Raw genomic sequence first — 27,877 nt, forward strand, 5'->3', positions numbered from 1 at the left:
TCCACTCTATTTATTCCTCTTATTATCTTGTACACCTCTATCATGTCTCCTCTCATCCTCCTTCTCTCCAAAGAGTAAAGCACTAGCTCCCTTAATCTCTGATCATAATGCATATTCTCTAGACCAGGCAGCATCCTGGTAAATCTCCTCTGTACCTCTTCCAATGCTTCCACATCCTTCCTATAGTGAGGTGACCAGAACTGGACACAATACTCCAAGTGTGGCCTAACCAGAGTTTTATAGAGCTGCATCATTACATCATGACTCTTAAACTCTATCCCTCGACTTATGAAAGCTAACACCCCATAAGCTTTCTTAACCACCCTATCCACCTGTGAGGCAACTTTCAGGGATCTGTGGACATGTACCCCGAGATCCCTCTGCTCCTCCACACTACCAAGTATCCTGCCATTTACTTTGTACTCTGCCTTGGAGTTTGTCCTTCCAAAGTGTACCACCTCACACTTCTCCGGGTTGAACTCCATCTGCCACTTCTCAGCCCACTTCTGCATCCTATCAATGTCTCTCTGCAATCTTTGACAATCCTCTACACTATCTACAACACCACCAACCTTTGTGTTGTCTGTAAACTTGCTAACCCACCCTTCTACCCACACATCCAGGTCATTAATAAAAATCACGAAAAGTAGATGTCCCAGAACAGATCCTTGTGGGACACCACTAGTCACAATCCTCCAATCTGAATGTACTCCCTCCACCACTACCCTCTGCCTTCTGCAGGCAAGCCAATTCTGAATCCACCAGGCCAAACTTCCCTGGATCCCATGCCTTCTAACTTTCTGAATAAGCCTACCATGTGGAACCTTGTCAAATGCATACATAATATGCTATAAATTATAATAAGAAGTTTATAAAAATAAGTAGTGCAACAATAGTGAGGGTATTGTTCATGGAGTCATTGTCTGTTCAGAAATTTGTTGGTGGAGGGGAAGATGTTGTTCCCAGAATGTTGAAGGTTCTAAACTAGTTGTACTTAATGTATCCGAGGCTCTGGACATCAACAGGAATGGCATGGTAGTGCAGCTACTGCATAGTTCCAGTGTCCTGGGTTTGATCCTGACCACAATGTATTGTCTGTGAGAAGTTTGCACAGATTTGCATGGGTTTTACCTGGTGCTCTGATTTCCTCCAACATTTCAAAGAGGTGCTGTTAGCTGTTGTAAGTTACCCATTGCATAGTTGGGTGGCAGAAGAATCAGAGGAAATTGAGGGAGACTTGTGGGAGAATTGTTTACAAGAGGTAGGACTGATTGGGAATGCACTAAGAGCCATTGTATATCATGTGTTCATGTTGGTCCTGTATCCCTGTGACCTCTTCAATCATGAGAAGTATAAGAAATATTGTACTTCTGCTAGACAAAAGGTGAAGAACTAAACTGACTGAATATAGTTTCCCTTTCTGAATGGCATACTCTCAACTAAATGTTTCTCAACAAGGTATTTTTAAAATATTTTATCAATTATTCTTTCTTAAAAATGTGTTTCATTGATAAATCACCCAAATGCATGGATAAATCTCACATTTGCTAATTAACTTAATCCAAACAGGTAAATCTGAAATTTCACAGGTCAGACACGGCAAATAAGGCAAAAAATTATTTTCACTTTAATTTAAATCTTTGTCAAATCTCAAGTGAGGGAATCATATGCTTGTGATTATTGTCGGCAATATAAAATGAATGTTTATTGCATTCATTATGGATTCCTTCTGATGGAGGGGTTTAAATTACTCGAAACTTATGAGCCCTGGGAAAAGTAATGTAGAAACTTTAAATGTTGGTCTTCTAAAATTTTTATACATGTTCTTGGATCATGCTATAATCTATGCCTGATTCAACAGATTTGAATTGGAATCTGGATTAATCTTCCATCCTAATGCCCCAAGAATATTTTCCATTGCTTTTTCCCAGGTCTGAAATGACTAACACAAGAGGGCGCAGTTTTATGGTGCTTGTAAGTAGGTATAGAGGAGATATCGGGTAAGTTTTTTATGCAGAGAGTGGTGAATGTGTGGAATTGGCTGCTGGCGACAGTGGTGGAGGTGGATACGATAGGGTCTTTTAAGAGACTCCTGGATAGGTACATGGAGCTTAGAAAAATTGAAGGCTATGGGTACTCCTAGGTAATTTCTAAACTAAGTATATGTTTGGCGCATCATTGTGGGCCGAAAGGTCTATATTGTGCTGTACGTTTTCTATGTTTCTATGTTTCTATATCATGCATTAAAGCCCAATCTATTCATGCTGAGACTCACTAAGCTTTAAGTTTCACATTATTGTCATACTCAGGGCATAAGCGCCATGAATATAATCTTTTTTTAATAGCAAGAGTGCAGTAGATTATGAACATGACAACATAAATTACAGAAACTTAAACTGACATCAAAAATGGTGATGAATACAGGCACTAAGGTGTTATATTTGAATGCATACAGTATAGGGAATAAGGTAGATGATCTTGTAGAGCAGTTAGAGATTGGCAGGTATCTGCTGATGACACAAAGGTTGGGGGTGTTGTGGATAGTCTGGAGGGTTGTCAGAGGTTACAGCGGGACTTCGATAGGATGCAGAACTGTGCTGAGAAGTGGCAGATGGACCAACCCAGATAAGTGTGAAGTTGTTCAGTTTGGTAGGTCCAATTTGAAGACAGAATATAATACAAATGGTAAGTCTCTTGGCAGTGTGGAGGATCTGAGAGATCTTGGGGTCCGTGCCAATAGGACACTCAAAGCTACTGCGCAGGTTGACAGTATTGTTAAGAAGGCGTATGGTGTGTTGGCATTCATCAGCCATGGGATTGAGTTCAAGAGCTGTGAGGTAATGTTATGGCTATATAGGACCTTAGTCAGATCCCACTTGGAGTACTGTGCTTACTTCTGGTCACCTCACTACAGGAAGGATGTAGATACTATAGAGAGAGTGCAGAGGAGATTTACAAAGATGTTGCCTGGATTGGAGGGCAATTTGAACTTGGCCTTTATTCCTTGGAGTGATGAAAGGTGACTTGTTAGAGGTGTATAAGATGATGAGGGGCATTGATTGTGCGGACAGTCAGACACTTTTTCACAGGGCTGAAACGGCTAACATGAGGGGCATGTCTTTAAGGTGCTTGGAAATAGGTACCAGGGGGATGTTAGCAATAAGTTTTTCACACAAAGAGTGGTGGATGTGTGGAATGCACTGCCAGTGACAGTGGTGGAAGTGGATACAATAGGGTCTTTTAAGAGCCTCTTAGATAGGTACATAGAGCTTAGAAAAATAGAGAGCTATACACTAGGGAAATCCTAGGCAGTCTCTAGCCTAGGTTACTTGGTCGGCACAACTTTGTATGTTTTCTATGTTCTATGGCATTGCGGGCATCATCATGGTTGGGTGCTTAACATCCATGATACACATTGTATCGAAAGGACAGGCAGCTAGGCAGGGGGGTGGGTGGCTCTGTTGTAAAAAAATGAGATCAAATCCTTAAGGGTGTTGTAAAGGTGAGAAAGAGGAAGATGTAGAATCCTTGTGAGTGGGCTTGAGGAACTGCAAGGGTAAAAAGACCCTGATGGGAGTTAGGTACAGACCCCAAGCAGCAGATGGGATTTGGGATATAAATTTCCATGGCAAATAGAAAAGGAAGATAATAAGGGCAATGTTATGATTGTCATGTGAGATTTCAATATGCTGGTAGATTGGGAAAATTAGGTTGGTGCTGGATCTCAAGAGAGGGAATTTGTAGAATACCTATGAGATGGCTTTTTAGAGCATCTTCTGGTTGAGCCTACTAGGGGAAAGACATTTCTGGATTGGGTGTTGTGCAATGAACTAGATTTGATTAGGGATCTTAAGATAATGGAACCTTTGGGATGTAACGAAAATAGTATGAATCGATTTATGCTGCAGTTTGAGAGGGAGAAGATAAAGTCAGATGTATTAGTATTACACTAGAGTAAAGGGAATTGTAAAGGCATGAGCGAGGAGTTGAGCAAAGTTGATTGGAAGGGTCACTAGCAGAGCTAATGGCAGAGATGAAGAAATATTGTAAAAGGAGGATGAGGCAACTGTGATTGAGATGGCAAGTTAAAGACTGCATCAAAGCAAAAGAGAGGGCATATAATAGCACAAAAATTAGTGGGAAGTTAGAGGAATGGGAAGCATTTAAAAACCAACAGAAGGCAACTAAAAAAACATAAGGAAAGAAAAGATGAAATATAAAAGTAAGTAGCCAACATATTAAAGAGGATACCAAATGTTTTTTTCAGATAAAAGAGTAAAAGAGAGGCCAGAGTAATATTGGACCACTGGAAAATGATGTTGTAGAGGTAGTAACAGGGGAGAAAGAAATGGCAGATGAACTTACTAAGTATTTTGTGTAAGTCTTCACTGTGGAAGACACTAGCAGTATGCCAGAAATTCAAGAGTGTCAAGGTGCAGAATGAAGCGTGGCTGCAATTACTAAGGAGAAGGCGCTTGGGAAGCTGAAAGTCTGAAGGTAGATAAGTCACCTGAACCAGATGGACTACACCCCAGAGTTCTGAAAGGAGTAGCTGAAGAGACTGAGGAAGCATTAGTAATGATCTCTCAAGAATCACTAGATTCTGGAATGGTTCCAGAGTACTGGAAAATTGCTAATATCACTCCACACTTTAAGAAGGAGCGGAGGCAGATGAAAGGAAATCACAGGCCATTTAGGTCCTTATTTCACATTGATTCAAGAACCCATGGCAGAAGGGGAGAAGCATTTGTTGAATCTTGAGTTACACTTTCCTCTACATTCTGCCTGAAGGCAGCAATGAGAGGAGTATATAGCCTAGATGGGTAGACTATATCAGGGGTCCCCAAACTTTTTTGCACTGCGGACCGGTTTCATATTGATAGTATTCTTGCAAACCGGCCGACCTGGGGAGGGGAGGGAGGGGGGGATGGTTGCCAACAGACAAGAGTAGCAGTCAAGTACATTGTGTTTACCCTGAGAAAGGTTACAATGACCATGAAGCCTTGCGCGGGCACCAGTGTGCATGCATGCACCTGCCGATTCCTTTTCTGCAAACACAAGGAATTCTGCAGATGCTGGAAATTCAAGCAACACACATCAAAGTTGCTAGTGAACGCAGCAGGCCAGGCAGCATCTCTAGGAAGGGGTACAGTCGATGTTTCAGGTCGAGACCCTTCGTCAGGACTGTACCCCTTCCTAGAGATGCTGTCTGACCTGCTGTGTTCACCAGCAAATTTAATGTGTATTGCTTCTTTTCTGCAAATCATTTTTGGCGATTCTGTTCGGGGGGGGGGTGTTAATCACGACCGGAATATAGGTGATAAGTGGCTAATGCACTCAATTTTGTTTCTAAAAGGGTTTATCTAACGAATTTAATATTAAACACTTACCGCATATTTTCCTCGCATGAATATAGCGATAAGTCAATTAATAGGGGAGGACAGGGGAGCTTGAAGTAAGTGTTGAACGAACTTCCAGTAGAAGTCGTAGAGGCAGGTTCAATATTATCATTTAAAGTTAAACTGGACAGCTATATGGACAGGAAAGGAATGGAGGGTTATGGGCTGAGTGCAGGTCGGTGGGACGAGGTGAGAGTAGCTTTCGGCACAGACTAGAAGGGAAGAGATGTCCTGTATCCATGCTGTAATTGTTATATGGTTATATAAGTCAATAGCATCATAACATTTTAAGTAACGTTTGGATATTAAACACAGAGCGCATATTTTCCTCATATGAACATATAAAATCATTGCAAAGCACCAATATCGCTGAATCAGTGGGAGCCCTGGGCTGAATACTTGTTTCCCTGCAACAAGATGGTCCCATCGAAGGGTGATGGGAGACAGCGATACTCGAACGGGGTTCCTTATGTCCAGTCTATTCCCCAATTTAGTTTTCATTGCATTCATTGCAGAGATATGTTGGAAATGGAAGCAACGTTTTCAGTGTTTCTGTGGCTATCTCAGGATACTTAGCCTTGACTTTGATCCGGAATGCGGCCAGAGATGTTATGTCAAACATACTTTTCAGCACACCGTCATTTGCAAGCTCGAGGAGTTGATCTCCTTCCCGCTCTGACATGGATGAAACATGCGTAATGAGCTCATGTGCATTCGAGCTCAAAAGTGGGCGTGACAGGGAATGAGGAAAGGTGCAGCTGATTCATATCAGCAAATCATACCGTTTCCTCGCGGCCCGGTAGCGCATGCCTTGCGGCCTGGTACCGGTTCGCAGCCCGGTAGTTGGGGATTGCTGGACTATATCACCCCTTGTTGATGTCCTCAAAAGTGGGGAGGACTGTGTCTGTGGTGGAAGTGGCCGAGTCCCTACTCTGTATAGCCTCTTAAATTTCTGCACATTGGAATTTGAATACGAGGCCATAATGATTATCTGTATAAATGTGGAAGTTCTAGTCTCCAATGCTGGCAATAGTGGTGGCACTGAATGCCCAGTCCCAACTGGCTGAATTTGCTCACATTCTGTTCTAGTGGATTCCTGATGGAGTCTAATTAGACAGAGTGATTTTCAGAGGCTTCCTGGTCTCTAATGTGTCAAATCCATCTCGAGCCAGGCTTAATGTGCCACAAGAACAGCAGTCCACCTGCCAATGAGTGAGAAAGAAGCTCCTGGGTAAAAAGTGAAACTTCTTTTTTACTATTTATTTTGGTAGTTTCAATAATTTAGTATGTGGATAAATTACTTAGTTATTTAATAATAAATATAATATTTTCAATTTTATTCTAGTTCATATTCTTATTTCTTCTCTAGCTCTTTATTTATTAACATTTACTGTATATTCATAATTTCCCCTGAACTGCAAAGGCTGCTTAGAATCAAGCACGTTATTGCATTTGTGTAGCCTAGCACATAAGAATGGCAAACTTCTTTCTCTAAAACCATTTGTGAATTAAATGGGTTTTCACAATAGATCCTGTAGTTTATTGGGATTATATTGGTTTTCTGTAAATTCATTGAAGTCCTGGTCTTCAATGTGGGCAACAATCTTAGTCTCTGACCTCACAACTAGTTCTGGGTTTCATACACAAGATGCTGGAGGAACTTAGCGGACGAGGTAGCATCTATGAAAAAAATACAGTTGACATTTTGTGCAGGGACTCTTCGGCAGAACTGGAGAAAAAAAGATGAGGAGTGGATTTAAAAGGTGGGGGCGGGGAGAGAGAAACACAAAGTGGTAGGTGAAACTGGGAGGGAGAGGGATGAAGTAAGAAGCTGGGAAGTTGATTGGTGAAAGAGATAGAGGGCTGGAGAGGGGGGAATCTGATAGGTGAGGATAGAAAGCCATAGAAGGAAATGGGGAGGAGAACCAGAGGGAGGTGATAGGCAGGCAAGGAGATAAGGTGAGTGAAGGGAAAGGGAATGGGGACTGGTGAAGGAGAGGGCGAGGGGTGGGCATTACCGGAAGTTTGAGGAATCAATGTTCTTGCCATCAGGTTGGAGGCTACCCAGACAGAATATAAGGTGTTTCTCCTCCAACCTGATTGTGGCCTCATTGGGGCAGTAGAGGAGGCCATGGATTGACATATTGGAATGAGAATGCAAAGTGGAATTAAAATGGATGGCCACTGCAAGAACCCGCTTCTTCTGGCGGACGAAGTGTAGGTGCACGGCAAAGTGGTCTCCAAATCTACATCGAGTCTCACCAATATACAGGAGGCCACACTGGGAGCACCGGACACTGCATATGACACCAACAGACTCACAGGTGATATGTCGCCTCACCTGGAAGGTCTGTCTGGGGCCCTGAATGGTAGTGAGGGTGGAGGTGTAGGGGAAGGTGTAGCACTTGTTCCACTTACAAGGATAAGTGCCAGGAGGGAGATCAGTGGGGAATGACAAATAGACAAATGAGTTGCATAGGGAGCATTCCCTGTGAAAAGCAGAAAGTGGGGGGAACGAAAGATGTGTTTGGTGATGGGATCCTGTTGGAGATGGTGGAAGTTGCGGAGAATTATGTGCTGGACGCGGAGGCTGGTGGGGTGGTAGGTTAGGACAAGAGGCACCCTTTCCTTGGTAGGGTGGCTGGAGGATGGGGTAAGAACAGACATGCATGAGATGGAAGAGATGTGGTTGAGGGCAGCGTTGATGGTGGAGGAAGGGAAGACCCTTTCTTTGAAAAAGGAGGACATCTCCTTCATTCTAGAATGAAAAGTCTATTCCTGAGAGCAGATGTGACAGAGACGAAAGAATTGAGAGAAGTGGGTGGTGTTTTACTGTTGATACCACTACACCATCATTCTCTGAAGGGCTGGCAAGAATCTCCTTCAACTGACTCCATCATTAGGTAAAGGAGAAACTATTGCATATTGTAGAGAACACTGCCCACTGACCACAAAATCTAGTCTAATTATTGGAGTTAATGATTCATGTGGGGCAAATGAATTTTATCCATGAAAGGGGTAAGGATAATTCAAAATACATTGTGTTTTGGATTTGACAGCAAATCCATTGAAGGATTACCAAAGTAACTTGTTCTTGTAAACAGTAGCAAATGGCGAAGTTGGCTATAACTGAGGGGTGACTTCACAAGTCCCTATTTGTTACAGAGTATTAACAGTATTCAAATACTGATCACTGCCCTCTCTGTATTACTGTGATTTAATGGATTGATGGCAACAAAACATTGGAAATTTTACCGAAAAAAAAACCTTGACATTTGCAACTATCTCTTTTGTTCTCTGGGTTTGAGTGCTAATATCACAGACTGACATTTGGAAATGTCTGTATCATTTTCATGAGTAGGGAAAAGTATTAGGAATGTTACCATAGTGATGCAGTTGAGAGGCCTTGTCCATAATGACCATTAAATTCATGATAACTGACATGAGAAACTCCACAGCCAAATAATATTGCACATTTACTGAGTAATAAATTATCTAGAATTAAAGGCATACACAATTGGCATCTCAATATTATGGTGTTTTCCCAGTGTTAGTTTAAGAAAGTATTTTAGTTGATTTGTCTAATTTGTGATGTACTGGTGGGACAAATGAGCCACAGGAAGCATCCTTACTCAGAATAATTAGCTAAGTATTGACTATGAATGTAGGTTAATTGAAAACCTATAAAGATATGATATAAATCTGACCATCCTTAAACATGTGATAAACAGAGACAGTGAATCTTGTTCTGATATGCACACTAAATACACGTATGTTAAATTCCACCACATACATTTTTTAAACTTTAAAATAAAAATGTACAAAGAGGAATTAAAATATACACACTAAATGTTTAATTTGGGATAAAATAACACGGCTCTTAAATTGCTGGATTAATGGATAGACCTCTGGGCCACTGATCCAGAGATACAAGTTAGAATTCCACAATGGTAACTGGGAAAATTAAACATAAATAGTTAAATAATTCCAGAAATTAGTATTAGTGGCAGGATATAGTATTAATGGTAACACTCTTGGTAGGATCAGAGGGATCTTGGGGTCCGAGTCCATAGGATGCTCAAAGCAGCTGCACAGGTTGACTCTGTGGATAAGAAAGCGTACAGTGCATTGGCCTTCATCAATCATGGAATTGAATTTAGGATCCGAGAGGTAATGTTGCAGCTAAATAGGACCCTGGTCAGACTCCACTTGGAGTACTGTGCTCAGTTCTGGTGGCCTCACTACAGGAAGGATGTGGAAACTATAGAAAGGGTGCAGAGGAGATTTACAAGGACGTTGCCTGGATTAGGGAGCAAGCCTTATGAGAATAGGTTGAGTGAACTCAGCCTTTTCTCCTTGGAGCGACGGAAGATGAAAGGTGACCTGATAGAGGTGCATAAGATGATGAGACGCATTGATTGTGTGGATAGTCAGAGGCTTTTTCCCAGGGCTGAAATGACGGTCACAAGAGGGCACAGGTTTGAGGTGCTTGGGAGTAGGTACAGAAGAGATGTCAGGGGTAGTTTTTTTACGCAGAGAGTGGTGAGTGCGTAGAATGGGCTGCTGGCAACGGTGGTGGAGGCAGATACGATAGGGTCTTTTAACAGACTTTTGGATAGGTACATGGAACTTAGAAAAATAGAGGGCTATGGGTAACTCCAGTAATTTCTAAGGTAGAGACATGTTCGGCACAACTTTGTGGGCCAAAGGGCCTGTATTGTGCCTTAGGTTTTCTATGTTTCTATGTTTTTAAATTAAAATCAAATCAAGTCTTCGTAAAGATAACCATTCACCTACTGGATTATTATGGAACTGATCTGGTTTGCTAATTTCCTGGGGGAAAATAAATCTGTGGACAGGTAAGCAGAATTAATGTTTCAGGTTGCTGCTCTTTCAGGTTATGTCCAACAGATGCACACTGTTTTTACTTTTCAGTCATTATTCCCACCTCTTCTGACTGATATGTACGAGGGGTGATTGATAAGTTTGTGGCCTAAGGTAGAAGGAGTCAATTTTAGAAAACCTAGCACATTTATTTTTCCTACATCTACACACTTAGTCCAGCGGTCATGGAGCATACAGATTCCTTCTTTGTAGCATTCGACATCTTGAACCTCCAGAAGTGGTCCACAGCAGGGCTGATTGATTAGTTTGTAGCCTAAAGTAGAAGGAGATGAGTTATTAACTTCAAACTTTCTGCATTTTCACTCAAAGAGTTGAACTGCACGTGCATGTATTGAGTGCTGTATAACTAATCTCGTTCCACCTTAGGCCACGAACTTATCAATCACCCCTGCTGTGGACCACCTGGAGGTCCAAGACGCTTTCATTACATGCACATGCAGTTCAATTCTTTGAGTGATAATGCAGAAAGTTTGAAGTTAATAACTCATCTCCTTCTACCTTAGGCCATGAACTTATCAATTACCCCTGCTGTGGACCACTTCTACGAAGAAGGGATCCATCCGTATGCTCCACGACCGCTGGACTAAGTGTGTACATGTAGAAGGGGACTATGTTGAAAAATAAATGTTTTAGGTTTTCTAAAGTTAACTCCTTCTACCTTAGGCCACAAACTTATCAATCACCCCTTGTAATTTTATCTAGACCCAACATTGTGATGGACATGTAACTGAAGAAATTAGGCGTAGATTTAAACAGGATTGATAAGAGTATATGCCTCAAAAAGCTTCTGTTGGATTGAGTCAAACCTTTCTCTTTAAAATTGGTCTGTAGTAGTTGTAATCTTTTTGACTTGAGTAAAAATAATGAATTTAATGAGAGCAAGTAACTGGGCAAAGTAACTTAAAATTGACGAGAGTACAATCTGCCTTGAACTTCTTTTGTATTTTTCTCATGTGTTCATGTATTCCAAAGACCTGTGCTTATAGAACTGATCTATCAGTACCAAGTTGCTCATTTTTTGGTTACTGTAAAGAATTTTGCTACAGAATTTTACTTGAAAGAATAAAGAGGAACTTCATCAAGATATTCTTTGGATTGAAATGCTTTAGTTATCGAGAGAGTTCGGATAAACTAGGCTTGTTTGCTTTTGAGAGAACTAGACTGAGGGGTTTCCTGCTGGAAGTGAAAAGATAATGACAACAATTAATAGGATAGATAGACAAATTCTTTTTCTCATGGTAGAGCTATCAAAAATATGAGGATATGCTTAAAGTGAGAGGAAGGAGTTTTAAAGGAAGTACAAGAAGTACATTTTTAACAGAGAGAGTTGCTGATACAATGCTTATAAAAAGTATTCACGCTGCTTGGAAATTTTCATGTTTTATTATTCTACCACATTGAAACACAGTGGATTTAATTTGGCTTTTTTGACACTAATTTTATATGTCAAAGTGAAAACAGATCTCTGCAAAGTGATCTAAATTAATTACAATATAAAACACAGAATAATTGATTGCATAAGTATAAACCTCCTTTAATATGACACATCGAACCATCACTAGTGCAGCCAATTGGTTTTAGAAGTCGCATAATTAGTTAAATGGAGATCACCATGTGCAGTCATGGTGTTTCAAATTATTGTAGTAAAAATACACCTGTATCTGGAGGTCTAACTGCTAGTGAGCCAATATCCTGGCAGAAACTACACCATGAAGACAAATGAACATTCCAAGCATCTCCATGAAAAGGTTATTGAAAAGCACAACTCAGGAGATGGAACGTTTTCAAGTTACTGAATATCCTTTGGAGTATAGTTAAGTCATTCATCAAGAAATGGAAAGAATATGGCACAGTTGTAAAACTGCCTGGAGTAGGCTGTCCTCAAAAACTGGGTGACTGTGCAAGAGTGAGACTAGTGAGGGAGACCACTAAGAGACCTATGACAACTCTGGAGGAGTTACAAGCTTCAGTGGCTGAGATGCGAGAAACTGTGCATACAGCAACTGTTGCCTAAGTGCTTCACCAGTCTCAGCTTTATAGGACTTAAAGAGAAAGCCACTGTTGAAAAAAAACTCGCGTGAAATCTTGGCTACAGTTTGCTGGAAGGCATGTGGGACACTCTGAAATCAACTGGAAGAAGGTTTTGTTGTCTGATGAAATCAAAATTGATCTTTTTGGCCATCAGACTAAATGCTATGTTTGGCGTACGCCAATCATTGCACATCATCAAAAACACTCCATCCCTACCTTGAAGCATGGTGGTGACTGCATCATGCCGTGGGGATCCTTCACTGCAGCAGGTCCTAGAGGGCTTGTGAGGGTAGAGAGTAAAATGAACACAGCAAAATATAGGGAAATCCTGAATGAAAACCTGGTGCAGTCTGCAAAACATAGAAACATAGAAAATAGGTGCAGGAGTAGGCCATTCGGCCCTTCGAGCCTGCACCGCCATTTATTATGATCATGTCTGATCATCCAACTCAGAACCCAGCCTTCCCTCCATACCCCCTGACCCCTGTAGCCACAAGGGCCATATCTAACTTCCTTTTAAACATAGCTAATGAACTGGCCTCAACAGTTTGCTGTGGCAGAGAATTCCACAGATTCACCACTCTCTGTGTGAAGAAGTTTTTCCTAACCTCGGTCCTAAAAGGCTTCCCCTCTATCCTCAAACTGTGACCCCTCGTTCTAGACCTCCCCAACATCGGGAACAATCTTCCTGCATCTAGCCTGTCCAATCCCTTTAGGATCTTATACGTTTCAATCAGATCCCCCCTCAATCTTCTAAATTCCAACGAGTACAAGCCCAGTTCATCCAGTCTTTCTTCATATGAAAGACCTGCCATCCCAGGAATCAATCTGGTGAACCTTCTTTGTACTCCCTCTATGGCAAAGATGTCTTTCCTCAGATTAGGGGACCAAAACTGCACACAATACTCCAGGTGTGGTCTCACCAAGGCCTTGTACAACTGCAGTAGTACCTCCCTGCTCCTGTACTCGAATCCTCTCGCTATAAATGCCAGCATACCGTTCGCCTTTTTCACCGCCTGCTGTACCTGCATGCCCACTTTCAATGACTGGTGTATAATGACACCCAGGTCTCGTTGCACCTCCCCTTTTCCTAATCGGCCACCATTCAGATAATAATCTGTTTTCCTATTTTTGCCACCAAAGTGGATAACTTCACATTTATCCACATTAAATTGCATCTGCCATGAGTTTGCCCACTCACCCAACCTATCCAAGTCACCCTGCATCCTCTTAGCATCCTCCTCACTGCTAACACTGCCACCCAGCTTCGTGTCATCCGCAAACTTGGAGATGCTGCATTTAATTCCCTCATCCAAGTCATTAATATATATTGTAAACAACTGGGGTCCCAGCACTGAGCCTTGCGGTACCCCACTAGTCACCGCCTGCCATTCTGAAAAGGTCCCGTTTATTCCCACTCTTTGCTTCCTGTCTGCTAACCAATTCTCCACCCACACCAATACCTTACCCCCAATACCGTGTGCTTTAAGTTTGCACACTAATCTCCTATGTGGGACCTTGTCAAAAGCCTTTTGAAAATCCAAATATACCACATCCACTGGTTCTCCCCTATCCACTCTACTAGTTACATCCTCAAAAAATTCTATGAGATTCGTCAGACATGATTTTCCTTTCACAAATCCATGCTGGCTTTGTCCGATCATTTCACCGCTTTCCAAATGTGCTGTTATCACATCCTTGATAACTGACTCCAGCAGTTTCCCCACCACCGACGTTAGGCTAACCGGCCTATAATTCCCCGGTTTCTCTCTCCCTCCTTTTTTAAAAAGTGGGGTTACATTAGCCACCCTCCAATCCTCAGGAACTAGTCCAGAATCTAACGAGTTTTGAAAAATTATCACTAATGCATCCACTATTTCTTGGGCCACTTCCTTAAGCACTCTGGGATGCAGACCATCTGGCCCTGGGGATTTATCTGCCTTCAATCCCTTCAATTTACCTAACACCACTTCCCTACTAACATGTATTTCGCTCAGTTCCTCCATCTCACTGGACCCTCTGTCCCTTACTATTTCTGGAAGATTATTTATGTCCTCCTTAGTGAAGACAGAACCAAAGTAATTATTCAATTGGTCTGCCATGTCCTTGCTCCCCATAATCAATTCACCTGTTTCTGTTTGCAGGGGACCTACATTTGTCTTTATCAGTCTTTTCCTTTTTACATATCTATAAAAGCTTTTACAGTCCGTTTTTATGTTCTCTGCCAGTTTTCTCTCATAATCTTTTTTCCCCTTCCTAATTAAGCCCTTTGTCCTCCTCTGCTGAACTCTGAATTTCTCCCAGTCCTCAGGTGAGCCACTTTCTCTGGCTAATTTGTATGCTACTTCTTTGGAATTGATACTATCCCTAATTTCTCTTGTCAGCCACGGGTGCACTACCTTCCTTGATTTATTCTTTTGCCAAACTGGGATGAACAATTGTTGTAGTTCATCCATGCAACCTTTAAATGCCTGCCATTGCATATCCACCGTCAATCCTTGAAGTGTCATTTGCCAGTCTATCTTAGCTAATTCATGTCTCATACCTTCAAAGTTACCCCTCTTTAAGTTCAGAACCTTTGTTTCTGAATTAACTACGTCACTCTCCATGTTAATGAAGAATTCCACCATATTATGGTCACTCTTACCCAAGGGGCCTCTCACGACAAGATCGCTAATTAACCCTTCCTCATTGCTCAAAACCCAGTCCAGAATAGCCTGCTCTCTAGTCGGTTCCTCGACATGTTGGTTCAAAAAACCATCCCGCATACATTCCAAGAAATCCTCTTCCTCAGCACCTTTACCAATTTGGTTCACCCAGTCTACATGTAGATTGAAGTCACCCATTATAACTGCTGTTCCTTTATTGCACACATTTCTAATTTCCTGTTTAATACCATCTCCGACCTCACTACTACTGTTAGGTGGCCTGTACACAACTCCCACCAGCGTCTTCTGCCCCTTAGTGTTACGCAGCTCTACCCATATCGATTCCACATCTTCCCGGCTTATGTCCTTCCTTTCTATTGCGTTAATCTCTTTTTTAACCAGCAACGCCACCCCACCTCCCCTTCCTTCGTGTCTATCCCTCCTGAATATTGAATATCCCTGAACGTTGAGCTCCCATCCCTGGTCACCCTGGAGCCATGTCTCTGTGATCCCAACTATATCATAATCATTAATAACAATCTGCACTTTCAATTCATCCACCTTATTACGAATGCTCCTTGCATTGACACATAAAGCCTTCAGGCACTCTTTTACAACTCTCTTAGCCCTTTTTAATGCTTGCCCTGGATTTGTCGGCCTGCCACTTTTACTTTTCCCCTTTGTACTTTTTGCTTCTACGCTCACTTTACACCCCTCTGTCTCTCTGCACTGGTTCCCATCCCTCTGTTGTGAACTAACCTCCTCACACCTAGCCGCTTTAATTTGATTCCCACCCCCCAACCATTCTAGTTTAAAGTCACCTCAGTAGCCCCCGCTAATCTCCCTGCCAGGATATTGGTCCCCCGAGGATTTAAGTGTAACCCGTCCTTTTTGTACAGAACTGTGACTTTGGAGAAGATTTGTTTTCCAGCAAGAAAATGACCCCCAAGTATAAAGCCAAAACCACACAGGATTGGCTTAAAAACAACAAAATTAATGTCCTGGAGTGGCCAAGTCAGAGTCTAGACCTCAATCCAATTGAGAATTTGTGGCCGGACTCAAAAAGGGGTGTTCCCCGTATGATCCCCGTACAATCTGTCAGAGCATGAACAGCTTTGTAAAGAACAATGGGGACAATTTGCAGTGTCCAGATGTGCAAGTTGATTAAGACCTATCCACACAGACTCAAGGCTGTAATTGCTGCCAAAGATGCATCTACTAAATGTTGACTTGAAGGGGGTGAGTAATTATAGAATCAATTATTTTGTCTCTGATAATTGTAATAAATTTAGACCAATTTGTTGAAATTTATTTTTCACTTTGACATGGAAGAGTCTCTTCTGTTGATCAGTGTCAAAAAAGCCAAATTAAATCCACTATGATTCAATATGTAAAACAATAAAACTTGAACACATTGGGGAGTTGGGGGAGGTGTGAATACTTTTTATAGGCATTGTATCTGGAACATACCACCAGAGGAGATGGTGGAGTCAGATACAATTATTATGTTTAAACTTACCTAATTAGTTACCTAAATAAGGGAATTATTGGAAGAAGTTGGTCCTAAAGTGGACAAAAGGGATTGGTATAAATCAAGAAGCATTACACTGTGAGATAAAAATGTTCCTTGACTTTAATGCTCTTATATCCATTATAAGGATACAATGATAGAACCATGGAACATTACAGCACAGAAACAGGCCTTTTGGCCCTTCTTGGCTGTGCCGAACCATCTTTCCGCCTAGTCCCACTGACCTGCACCTGAACCATATTCCTCCATACACTTCTCATCCATGTACCTGTCCAAGTTTTTCTTAAATGTTAAAAGTGAGCCTGCATTTACCACTTCATCTGGCAGCTCATTTCACACTCCCACCACTATCTGTGTGAAGAAGCCCCCTGTAATGTTCCCTTTCAACTTTTTCCCCTTCACCCTTAACTCATGTCCTCTGTTTTTTTTCTCCCCTAGCCTCAGTGGAAAAAGCCTGCTTGCATTCACTCTATCTATACCCATCATAATTTTATATACCTCTATCAAATCTCCCCTCATTCTTCTACGCTCAGGGAATAAAGTCCCAACCTATTCAACCTTTCTCTTTAACTCAGTTTCTCAAGGCCCGGCAACATTCTTGTAAACCTACTCTGCACTCTTTCAAACTTATTAATATCCTTCCTGTAATTCAGTGACCAAAACTGTACACAATACTCTAAATTCGGCCTCACCAATGCCTTATACAACCTCACCATAACATTCCAACTCTTATACTCAATAGTTTGATTTATAAAGGCCAATGTGCTGAAAGCTCTCTTTATGACCCTATCTACCTGTGACACCACTTTTAGGGAATTTTGTATCTGTATTCCCAGATCCCTCTGTTCTACTGCATTCCTCAGTGCCCTACCATTTACCTTGTATGTTCTACCTTGGTTTATCCTTCCAAAGTGCAATACCTCACACTTGTCTGTATTAAACTCCATCTGCCATCTTTCAGCCCATTTTTCCAGCTGGTCCAAATCCCTCTGCAAGCTTTGGTAACCTTCCTCACTGTCCACTACACCTCCAATCTTTGTATCATCAGCAAATTTGCTGATCCAATTTACCATATTATCATCCAGATCATTGATATAGATGACAAATAACAGTGGACCCAGCACTGATCCCTGTGGCACACCACTAGTCACAGGCCTCCACTCAGAGAAGCAATCCTCCACTACCACTCTCTGGCTTCTTCCACTGAGCCAATGTCTAATCCAATTTACTACCTCTCCATGTATACCTAGCGACTGAATCTTCCTAACCAACCTCCCATGCGTGACATTGTCAAAGGCTTTACTGAAGTCCACGTAGACAAGATCCACTGATACTGTGAACAAATAAGATTGAACTTGCATGAGGGCCAGCATTGTGAGGGCATGACTGGCTGAGACAACTACAACTTGATTAGCGATCCATCCACCATTTGCATGTCATAATCCATGCAATGAAGCCAACTGAAAGTGACTTAAGGAAGGTATAGGATGATGCCACAACTGTCTCCAGGTTGAATACCTGGAACTTCTGCCCAACAGGACGGAGAGGTGTTGGTGCCAATCTCTGTTCCTCTGGTTAGAAAGCATATTGGAGCAAGGAAGGACCATGCTTCTCAGAGGAAGTGTGAAAGTGACAAAAGCAGTGGTCCGACTACAACAGCCTTTTTTTAGGGAACGTATCAGAGAAGGCATCTGATATTTTAATTAGGCAGTTACTTACGAAATATGGCTTAGTTTTAAACTGGAAAGAAGCTCAAGGAAGTTTGATGTTTCACTCCTGGACAAACAGTCCTGGCAAAAGACTACAGATATGATCAAAAGTGGATACTCGGAAAGATTAAGGACAGAACTGGACTATTCTCCTACACAGTGGAGATTGAGTCTGATATCATCTGATGACGACACACCAATTAGATGAGTAGAGCAGAGAAGAAAGTTCACCACTGCTACTAGAACCACTTCCCGCAGTCTCAAAGTCGACTCCTACAACCACCATTCGGAGGCGGGGGGAGGGGGGGGCAAACCTGAGATTGTTTCACATCCACAAATTTCTCCTGCCAATTAGATTGGCCTCCCTTGTCTAGACAATTTAAAATTTACTATGCTGTAGATGTCTGTATATAGGAGTTGTATTATATATTATAGTGTGTGTATAGTTGAGATACATTTTCTAATGAGTTGGAGTTTACAGCTAAGCAGGGAGGGGTGTTGTGTATTTAATATTTCCATAATATTTGAGTAATCTTGAGTACAGTTTGATTAAGAATTCTTGATCATTTGAATAATTATGGGTTATATGTAAAAATACATTAATTGCATATATCATCACGCTCGCATGTGATACATGCACGCCTTGCTTCTGCTTGGTACTGCACAAGCACTGTTGGACGGTTGTTATAACGTGCAGTCGGTGTTAACAGCGTGGGAGTTAAATTGTAAAATAAGCCTTTTTTGACTAGATCCCCTAAATCGATTTGATTGAGTCTATCTTTAAAAATATTAATGTCAGAAATACTGCGCAGGTCTGGAGGCAGACGACTGCTAAAAGTAAAGACGAAGTTACACTGGTATTTTCAGACACCCATGTCTTCTTTGAATTATTTTAATATTTTGAAGTTACAAAACATATCAGACCCCTCACTCAGAACTGAGAAATTGAGAAACTAGTTCGTCTAGGAGGATTTTAGGCTTGAAAGATGTAGGAAGGAGCAAAGCCATAAAAAAGCAAGCCAGATAATTTTAAAATCAAAGCTTTACTTAAGTAGAAGCTGTTGTTGGTCAGGGAGAACTGGAGAGACGCTAAATGGCATTCAGTAAGAGTTAGAACTAAGTTTTTAATGACAAGATTTGAAGATTATGAAGTTTAGAGTGATATAGTTGTTCAATATTGTATTATAATATAGTTTACTATCAGAGCTATGTTAAGATTTTATGAAGCATGATTCACAAATAACCATTTCAGTAGGAGTTATTATATTTGTCTTCAATTGCTGTACCTTTGTACTCAATTATTCTTTTTATTCCACAGGCCTGTAACAAGCACTGCTGTTTGATGCTGCCCGCGGAGTTGCTGTGGCAACAAGAGGGGAAAAAAAGCCAAATCCGAAGATTTTACAGGATTTACAGTTGCTCAAGTTCTAGACCTCCTTGCTCCAAGCACGCTTTAATTTGTACCTTCACTAGTCTATCAAACTGTGCTATGGTCAATGACAGCCTCTGACCTTACTAGCTTCCACTAATGGGTTCCACCTCGATGAGCAAGTGTTGCATTGCTTTTCCTTGAAGTTAGACTGAACATCCATTCAGAGGACATGAAGATAGAGTACACAATTAACCCAATATTCTGTTCTACAATATTTTAATTGTAATAGCAATGAAAAGAAGGCTATTTTGTCAAATCAAAACATTTTTTACAGGAGACACTATTTGGAAGCTAAGTAAGACATGCTGTTGGTTCTTGTAAGGCAAGTTGTTCTCTGTGTGTCAAGGAAGTTTTAAGACAAATTGTTCTTTGTGTCAAGGAAGTTAAACATAGATTGTGCGTAAGTGGTAAATATTGCTGTACATGCCTTTTGTTTTCTAATTTCTTTTATTCAACCAGTATTTTAAGGCAGAATTAAATTCAGTAACCTCTATACTGCCACATACAGGACTGTATCAGGTATTACATTATGATTACACAACTCTGCCATCACTAACCATGTTTAAGCAAAAGGTTTGCATGGCTTCAAATTAGGAATAGCAGGTGTCAGTGGAGTGGAGTAAAAGGCAATACACTTTTATCTAGAGTAAGTCAAGACTCTGGCAGTTAGCAATCCAGTGGGTTAAGAACTTGTCACAGCAGTAGGAATATTGCATGCTAATGATTCTGCATCACTGTGAGGTATATACCAGACGAAAACTGCAATGCAAGAAATCCTCACAAATATCTCGTATCTTCACCGGTCTCTGTCTTACTTATATTTGATGTTCATTGGATGGAAATTGTTATCCTCTGCTGGTTTCTTTGATCCACCATTTTATGAATATTGGCAGAGACTACGATAAAGCTCCATTGCCTGTTAGTCTTGCTATTGTGGCAGGTTTTTTTGCAATCAATATTTTAGAACTCACTTCAAGCTCTCCAGCCATCTGCTCTCTCCTTTCTTTGTCTGGATACTGTCTTAATGATACTAATTGCAAACATCCTCTATCACTTTTCCATATTGTCCTGTAAAACTCAGCCTGCAGGTTCGCAATGCTCACTGGCTCTATTCACAAGTTCTACATCATAAGTATATGTCAGATAGAAGATATAACTGTAATGTAATTTTCTAGTGAAAGTGAATATAAAGTTTGGTGCTGAGGGTTATCCTGAGTTTAAAAAAACTTTTAAGTTTTCTTTTTAAAACTGGAGAATCCAAAGGCAGGAATGGGTTTTCAAAGTCAGTCAAGGTAGGCATATGTTACCAAATACAACCATGAGATATAGTTTTCTGCAGGCATTAAAATAAAGAAATACAACAGAATTTATGAAAAGCTATACTTAAATGAAGACTGAGAAACAACCAAACTCATTGCTAGTTATAGATACACAGTTTGATCAGTGCATAGCTTCATCATGCAAATATCTATCTCTATCTTGATCTGTGTTTTACAGAATGATTTTACAGATCCAAGAGCTGGCTATGTCTACATTCAGATAAATTATCCATGGATTTCCGCCAAAAGTAGAATATTTTACATTAAAAAAATCATAACACATGATGGTGCATATATAGGTATATTAAATGCCATTTTAACAACATTTTGTTCTCATTACTATTTGAACCCCTCCTGTGAGACAGATAACCACATCCCTTTGAAATAATTTTTGAACTCCCCTGTAAACAAAATATTGCACAATTCTGAATTCTTAATATTTTCAGCGAACATTTTCTGAAATATTCAACAAGTATATACTAGGAATTCTGCTTTACTAGACATCACTGAGGTTACAAGAGAAAGGAGCAGGAATAGATCAATTCGTTTTTCAGGCTTGCTTTGCCATTTACTATCATGGCTGTTCTTCTACCTCAATTAAACTAGCCTGTTCTGTCCACACATCATTGGATCCTTCTATAAATCTATCTTTATCTGTCTTGAGAACGTTCAACATATTTGCATCTGCAACCCTAAGAGGTTCAGGATTCTAAAGACTGGCAGCACTTTAATGAAAGGAATATCTTTTCATCTAAAACACACATAACCGTCCCCTACTCTGAAACTTTGTACGGCAGTCATGTCGGAATGCTTCTCCTCTCCGGCAATCCAAGATTCGAGTTCCAGCTGTGGCCATGGTTGTGGAATTTAAGTTCAGTTAATCACAAAACCCAGTGGGTTCAATGATATCCTACAGGGGAGAGAAATTTGCCATCCTTACCTGGCCTGGCTTACATGTGATTCATCCCATATAGTTGAATCGTAAAACAGCTTAGCAAACCACTCAGTTCTTTCCACCATCTACTCAAAGGGCAATTAGAGACATACATGCTGTCCTTGCCAATAATAACCCAGATCCTGGAAAATGAAATAAATAGGTAAAATTATAGGTGCCCTTGAATAATTTTTCTAGTAGTCTGTGAATTTGCATGTTTCACCTCTCATTTTTACGAGCTGTGAGTAATATCGGTCTCTCTGATCATCTCATCACAATAATCAGTCTAGTGAACAGTCTACTAAAAACAAGTAAAATTTATTTAAAATTTTTCACAATACTCCAAGTGTATTCATGGTTTCCTGTAACTGCAATAAGAATTCCTGGTCTAGATGTTCTCACAGAAAAGCACAATATTTAAGTGTGCTACATAGAATTTCAATGTGAAATGGACTGGTAACTGTATCTATTGTGACATTCATAATTAATGCTTCTAATTCCTTCATGTGTTAATGCATGAATGAACCTAGATCAGCACAATCAAACCCAGGAATTGTTAATCTGTTCACCTCAGCTTCAAAGTTCACTCACCTGTACATGTCCCATGGATGGTGCAGGCCACACACACAAATAGAAAATCAGTGTTCACAATAAATCCTGCTTAGAAGATCTCCAAGCATAAGGACTCTGCTGGGAGATAGGCACTAAGAATCAGCTACAAGATAGTTCAAGTTCAAATTTATTGCCACTTAACTACGTACATTGATGCCGCCAAATGAGACAACATTCCTCCAGACCTTGGTGCACAGCCCAGTCTATATAACTCAAACACAACACATAAAGTATTCAGATAAAAAAAACCTTATATTTATCTCCACCCCCACTTACTCAGTCATGACTTTGACAATCTCTAAATCTCAGTCTTCACAATACACTACTCAATTACATAAGACTCTAAACATAGATAAATCCTTTTATACACAACCAAGAGCACCCCTTTCCAACTGCAGTGATCTAATTTCCAATGCTCTAATTGCCCTCTCCTTACAATGAAGTCCTGGCCCTCCCACACCACTCACAGGCCTTTCTCCACTGTGACCTCACCCCATGACCTTTAGCCAGTGATGGAGCAAGTTGAGGAAAGACCTGTATGGACATTAAACATGCAAAGAATCCCTTATTGCATGCTGTGCCTTGGACTTCATGTACATTGGAAGTACTGTATGCATCACAGACCCACACACTAAACATGCCCCTGCCCACTACATACTGTATCTCATGCTTAACCTGTCTTTCCCTAAGCTGTAAGCTTTCAAACCTTTATACTCTGATCTCTTTGTAATATAGTCTAATTTGCCTTTTTCTCTCCCTTTTTTGTTGCCTGTGCCTGCAATTTAGGTTTTCTGTGATTCATGTCAAAGATGCATTGGCCATTCTGAATACAGTAACAACATGTCAGTCTTTTTAAAATGTATTATGTATTGCTAGTTTTTCTACAAGGCTGTAAAAATATGTTTGTAATATTCTTACTACCATGCCTGTACACTAACTGAGGAAACCCATAACACTTGTTGTATCTTACCTCTCATTTCCCCCTCAGCTTCCTGTTACCAGCAGATCTAAACATTCTGCACTCTGTCCCCTTACCTGACACATTGGCATTGACTGAAAACAGCTAAGCCTAATCATTGATTCTGCTACTCCACAAATTATACCTATTAACTTAAAAAAAAAAGGCCCCTGTACTCTTAATCTGTTTTCTTTCCTTATCCAGTGCTCAATCCCTGCCAAGATATTTTTTTCATTTGCAGAACCCTAATTTTGTGTAATAATCTCTTGTTTGGAATAGTGTTGTGAGGCAGTGAATAAATTGGACAATATTTAATGTCATAATGAATTAAGCAAGCGCTTTACAAGACCAGAGTTTGAAACATGGTATAAGGAACAGCATTGGAAGACACTTGTCACAAACAGCTGTCAAGATCACAAATAAAGGCCAACAATTTAGTATGATATGTGGTGGGTATGAATATACAGCACAAAATTCCTCTTAATTTGTTTAGATGACGTTAGGAAACTCTACTGATATTTAATGCACAGTGGAGTTCAAGCCAGTCCTTAGACATTGGCAATCAAGTGAACTGGTACGGCTGGAAACTTAAAATCCAGCAAGTCTTCAGGCTGCTTTAGCATCTGTCCTGGTTTTATTTCCATTCAGTTCAATGGAAATCTGCAAATAGTTGTGAAACAAACTCCCCAGTTGCTATCACCTGTTTAACTCCAATCCAGAATCTCCCTTGCCAATATTAATGTGCTACACCACAAGCAAATAGGAAGTGTTATATTTCTAATTCTGTTTCAAAAAATAATATCATGTTAATATACATAGTGCAAAATAGAATAACAGTATGATAAGGGGATTCAAAAGAATAATAATAAATTCCCAAGTACAGACATCCAGGAAAACATAAAAGAAGTACACAAACCCCCAAAGGGATTCGTCTCAAATTTTGCACTCAATTACCTAAGCACTGTCTCCCCACCTAAACACTTTGGGTATTAGTGTGTCGTTAAAGGTTCATTCATTTTTGATTTGTGGTTGAAGTGGGATTGTGCTTTCCTGGTGGTTTCTGTGATATGTGCAAGTTAATGGAACTGAAAAATAAATCATGTATGCTGCCTGACAGGAACCATTAAAAGCTTCTTGTTCTTGATAACTGAACTGCCCAATTTAGTTGTGACAAGTCCGCTATTAGGAATGAACAACCTTGTGTGATTTGAACTGTCAGGGGAAGCTTCTTGGTGGCAGATGAAAAAAGAAAAGGTTTAAATAATGGGGACGTTGTAACTGATTTAAAGCTCTGCGTTTATTTTATCTTGGTCTTTCCCTTTTTGCCCTGCAACTGTAACACTAGGAGCAGTCTGCTTCTAAAATACGAATAATCACCTTACTATAGGGGTTGATAGATTACTATCCTGGTCTCTGGCTGCTCTGCAGTATCCAGTTCTCACTGGAAATCCCTTTGTGCTGCACCACTTGTTCTGAGGATCTAATCAGTAACAGACGCAAATGGGGCTGAAACCTATTCCAAAGGTCAAACCCAGTTAATGCCTCAATTCAACTCATAATGTTTTAGTAAAAGAGTGTCTAGAAGGAATTATTTTCATTTCAGTATTACTATAGCTTGAACATTTGACCTGTCTAGCTTGAAAAAAGCAGTTTATTTGTTAATGGGCTTGTGGAGAATGTGAAAGAACTGATTGCTCAAGAAGCTGAGAAAGACCTGTGTTCACGTACAATAAAACAATTAATATCAAAGTACATTTCATTTTTATGCATTTTACATGAGTTGCCTTGTTCTTCATTTACTTAAATCATTTGCTATGTTAGATCATTTACAGACTGAACATAAATTTAATAATTGAATAAATACAAAATTAAAACTGTATTTTGAGGAACATTCAGTGTAATAGACTTAATGATCAACTTCAGGACTAGATTAGAATTGTTAATATGAGCAAGTTAGTAAGGCCTATTATAGAAAAATACCTGCAGCAATTCCTTGATAATATGTTATTACTTTCCATGAATTTTTTGGAAGATAGATACTAGCCAGTTTGTAGACAATCGGATTTTCATGTCTAGGACAACGGACTGCTAGGTCAAAAGTCCTCGATACCTCTTTGATTCTATGGGTCCTACATGAAATGAGTTTGAACAGTCCCCATCCAGCCTCTGATGGGCTGAAGTGCATATCACAAACTTTTTTTTTCCTAATTTGGCACAGGTTAGCAACAAATTGGCAATCTCTCTTCAAAAAACTCATGGATGACTGATGTAGGAAATTAAAAATGTCACTCTGATCTGGTTGAAGCAAATCTCTATTACTCCGCCAGCAGGAAACTTTAAAATGTATCTGATGAAACTACACCTTATTGTCGATGTTTCATGCTGATACTGACTGCCTGAAATAGAAAAAAATGGCGGAAAAAGGTATAAGTACCCCTCTACTTGGCTACATCATAACATTCGTTTTAAAATAATGACATGTATTTAAGGCAAAACTGCTTCCTTAGATGCTATACTACTGCTTTGCAGAGTTTTTTTTTGTAATACTGGTTAATTGCTTCCATTGGGATGCAGAGCTACCAAACACCTGATCAAAAGAAGACTTTGAGTGGTTCACAGTTTGACCTGCTACATCAGTTGTTAATGGAGAGGATATGAGGTGGCTTATTGTTGAGAATGAAATGCAACCTAACTTTGCTGTTATCAGACTTAAAGCTGTGACATATCTAAGCTCTAAGCATTGGGAGAAGCAAGAATTTGAGACAATCCCTTTGAGAACATTTAAACACATTGTAATTTTAAATAGACATGAGCAAAGTATTTAAATTTGACAAGAGAAGCAGTCAGGGCATAACATGATGTGGCACTCTAGGAGTTCAAAATAGTACTTTATCAATTATATTTCCTCTTACTAAATGTTATTTGTGAAATGAATCTCAGTAACTTTATTAGTGAATGTACAAATGCAAACTGATGCACATTATGTTTCAGATGCACATATTAAAGTAAATTTTGTTATTGAAAAATTATATATATATATTTTTCTCTCAGTTTTAAGGGTAAAATGTGGCTGCCCTAACCATGCATACCATCTCTAACCACTTTATTTTTACTGCTTTGAACATCATTTGCCAAAATGATCCACTCGGATATAGGTGCTGTTAATTAACTGATTAAAACATATTTGCTGAACTGCTTGCTATTACTTAGCTGTAATAAATGTTACATTCATGAACATGATGTGATTGCAAAACGAAACTTGTATTTATTTGTGCGATGCTGAAATAAAGGAAGTCTGGGATTTTATTCTTCTGTGGACCAGTGAACTTATTTGCAGAAAATATCAAGTGTAAGTTCATGTTCATTATTGTTCCACAGTACACATATACATAGTTAAATGAAACAACATTCTCAGGAACCAATGTTCAAAACACGGAACATGAATCACATACAGCACATAAAATAATACTAACACAATAATATTAATATATAAAAAGTATTCTGTAGATGTATAAGTTAACATAAAATGCATTTACAACATATAGTTAAACATACAACAGTATTACTGTCATAAATAATGTTATCCAATAATGCGGATTTGAAATCCATTTCTTAATTGGTGTATCAAATGCTTAAGTACTGATACATTCCATTTGTTACCCTCTCAAAATGATTCTCATCTCCCTGCTTTGGCTACACTTGATAATTCTTTAGCTTTTTCATAGATTTTCTGAAATTTAGAGCAATATTCTGGTTCTAAATAAGTCACTGTATAATTTAATTATTACAGTATAAATCTCATACAAGCAAAATTAACATTTAAGAACATAAAATATCTTTAAGGTTAAGCAACTCTATTCTCTGCTAATTTTCTTCCATCAGTTCATGTGCTTGCTCTTTGCTAGGTCATAGATCCATGCCAGCTGACACGATATTTGGTCTAAACAGATCTGTTCTGTAACATGGAGATACAAGTGACTGCAGGTGTCTTCTGGAGGAGGTATCTCAAAATGAAACATTGACTGACCCTTTACCTTCGCAAAAGCTGATAGATCCCCACCGCCACTGAGTTCCACCAAGATCTCCCAGCACATTTTTTTACAGGTTTGAATGTCAATATTCATGTGTGAGAAGTATACGTACATGAGAATAACACTATGAAGCAGATAAGAAACCCAGGCATTTTCCCATTGCATTGCTGATGAGGTGAGATGGTTTTTAGAGCAAATTTCTTTACAATAAGCCAACTGAGGATTCAATGCCAGAACATTTCTGGACCTTTAATAAAATACGAAAATGCTGGAAGTACTCATCACATCAAGCAGCATCTGTGGAAAGAGAAGCAGAGTTAATGCTTCACATCAAAGACCTTTTATCAGAATCTATTTTATTTAAGATT

General features: G+C 39.8%; 1 protein-coding gene across 3 annotated transcripts in view; it reads left to right on the forward strand.

Moving 5' to 3' along the window:
- cdh13 (cadherin 13, H-cadherin (heart)) overlaps positions 1–26,784 on the forward strand; it is a 1,230,859-nt gene extending 1,204,075 nt beyond the window's left edge. For all 3 annotated transcript variants that reach the window (XM_063067141.1, XM_063067142.1, XM_063067140.1), the window contains exon 14: positions 19,542–26,784. In XM_063067141.1, the coding sequence (XP_062923211.1) occupies positions 19,542–19,549 (8 nt within the window). In that variant the 3' untranslated portion in view covers positions 19,550–26,784. The remainder of the gene's footprint in view (positions 1–19,541) is intronic.
- Positions 26,785–27,877: the final 1,093 nt, after the last annotated feature.

The sequence above is a fragment of the Mobula hypostoma genome, chromosome 14 (genome assembly GCF_963921235.1).
Source record: "Mobula hypostoma chromosome 14, sMobHyp1.1, whole genome shotgun sequence".
Classification (NCBI taxonomy): Eukaryota; Metazoa; Chordata; class Chondrichthyes; order Myliobatiformes; family Myliobatidae; genus Mobula; species Mobula hypostoma.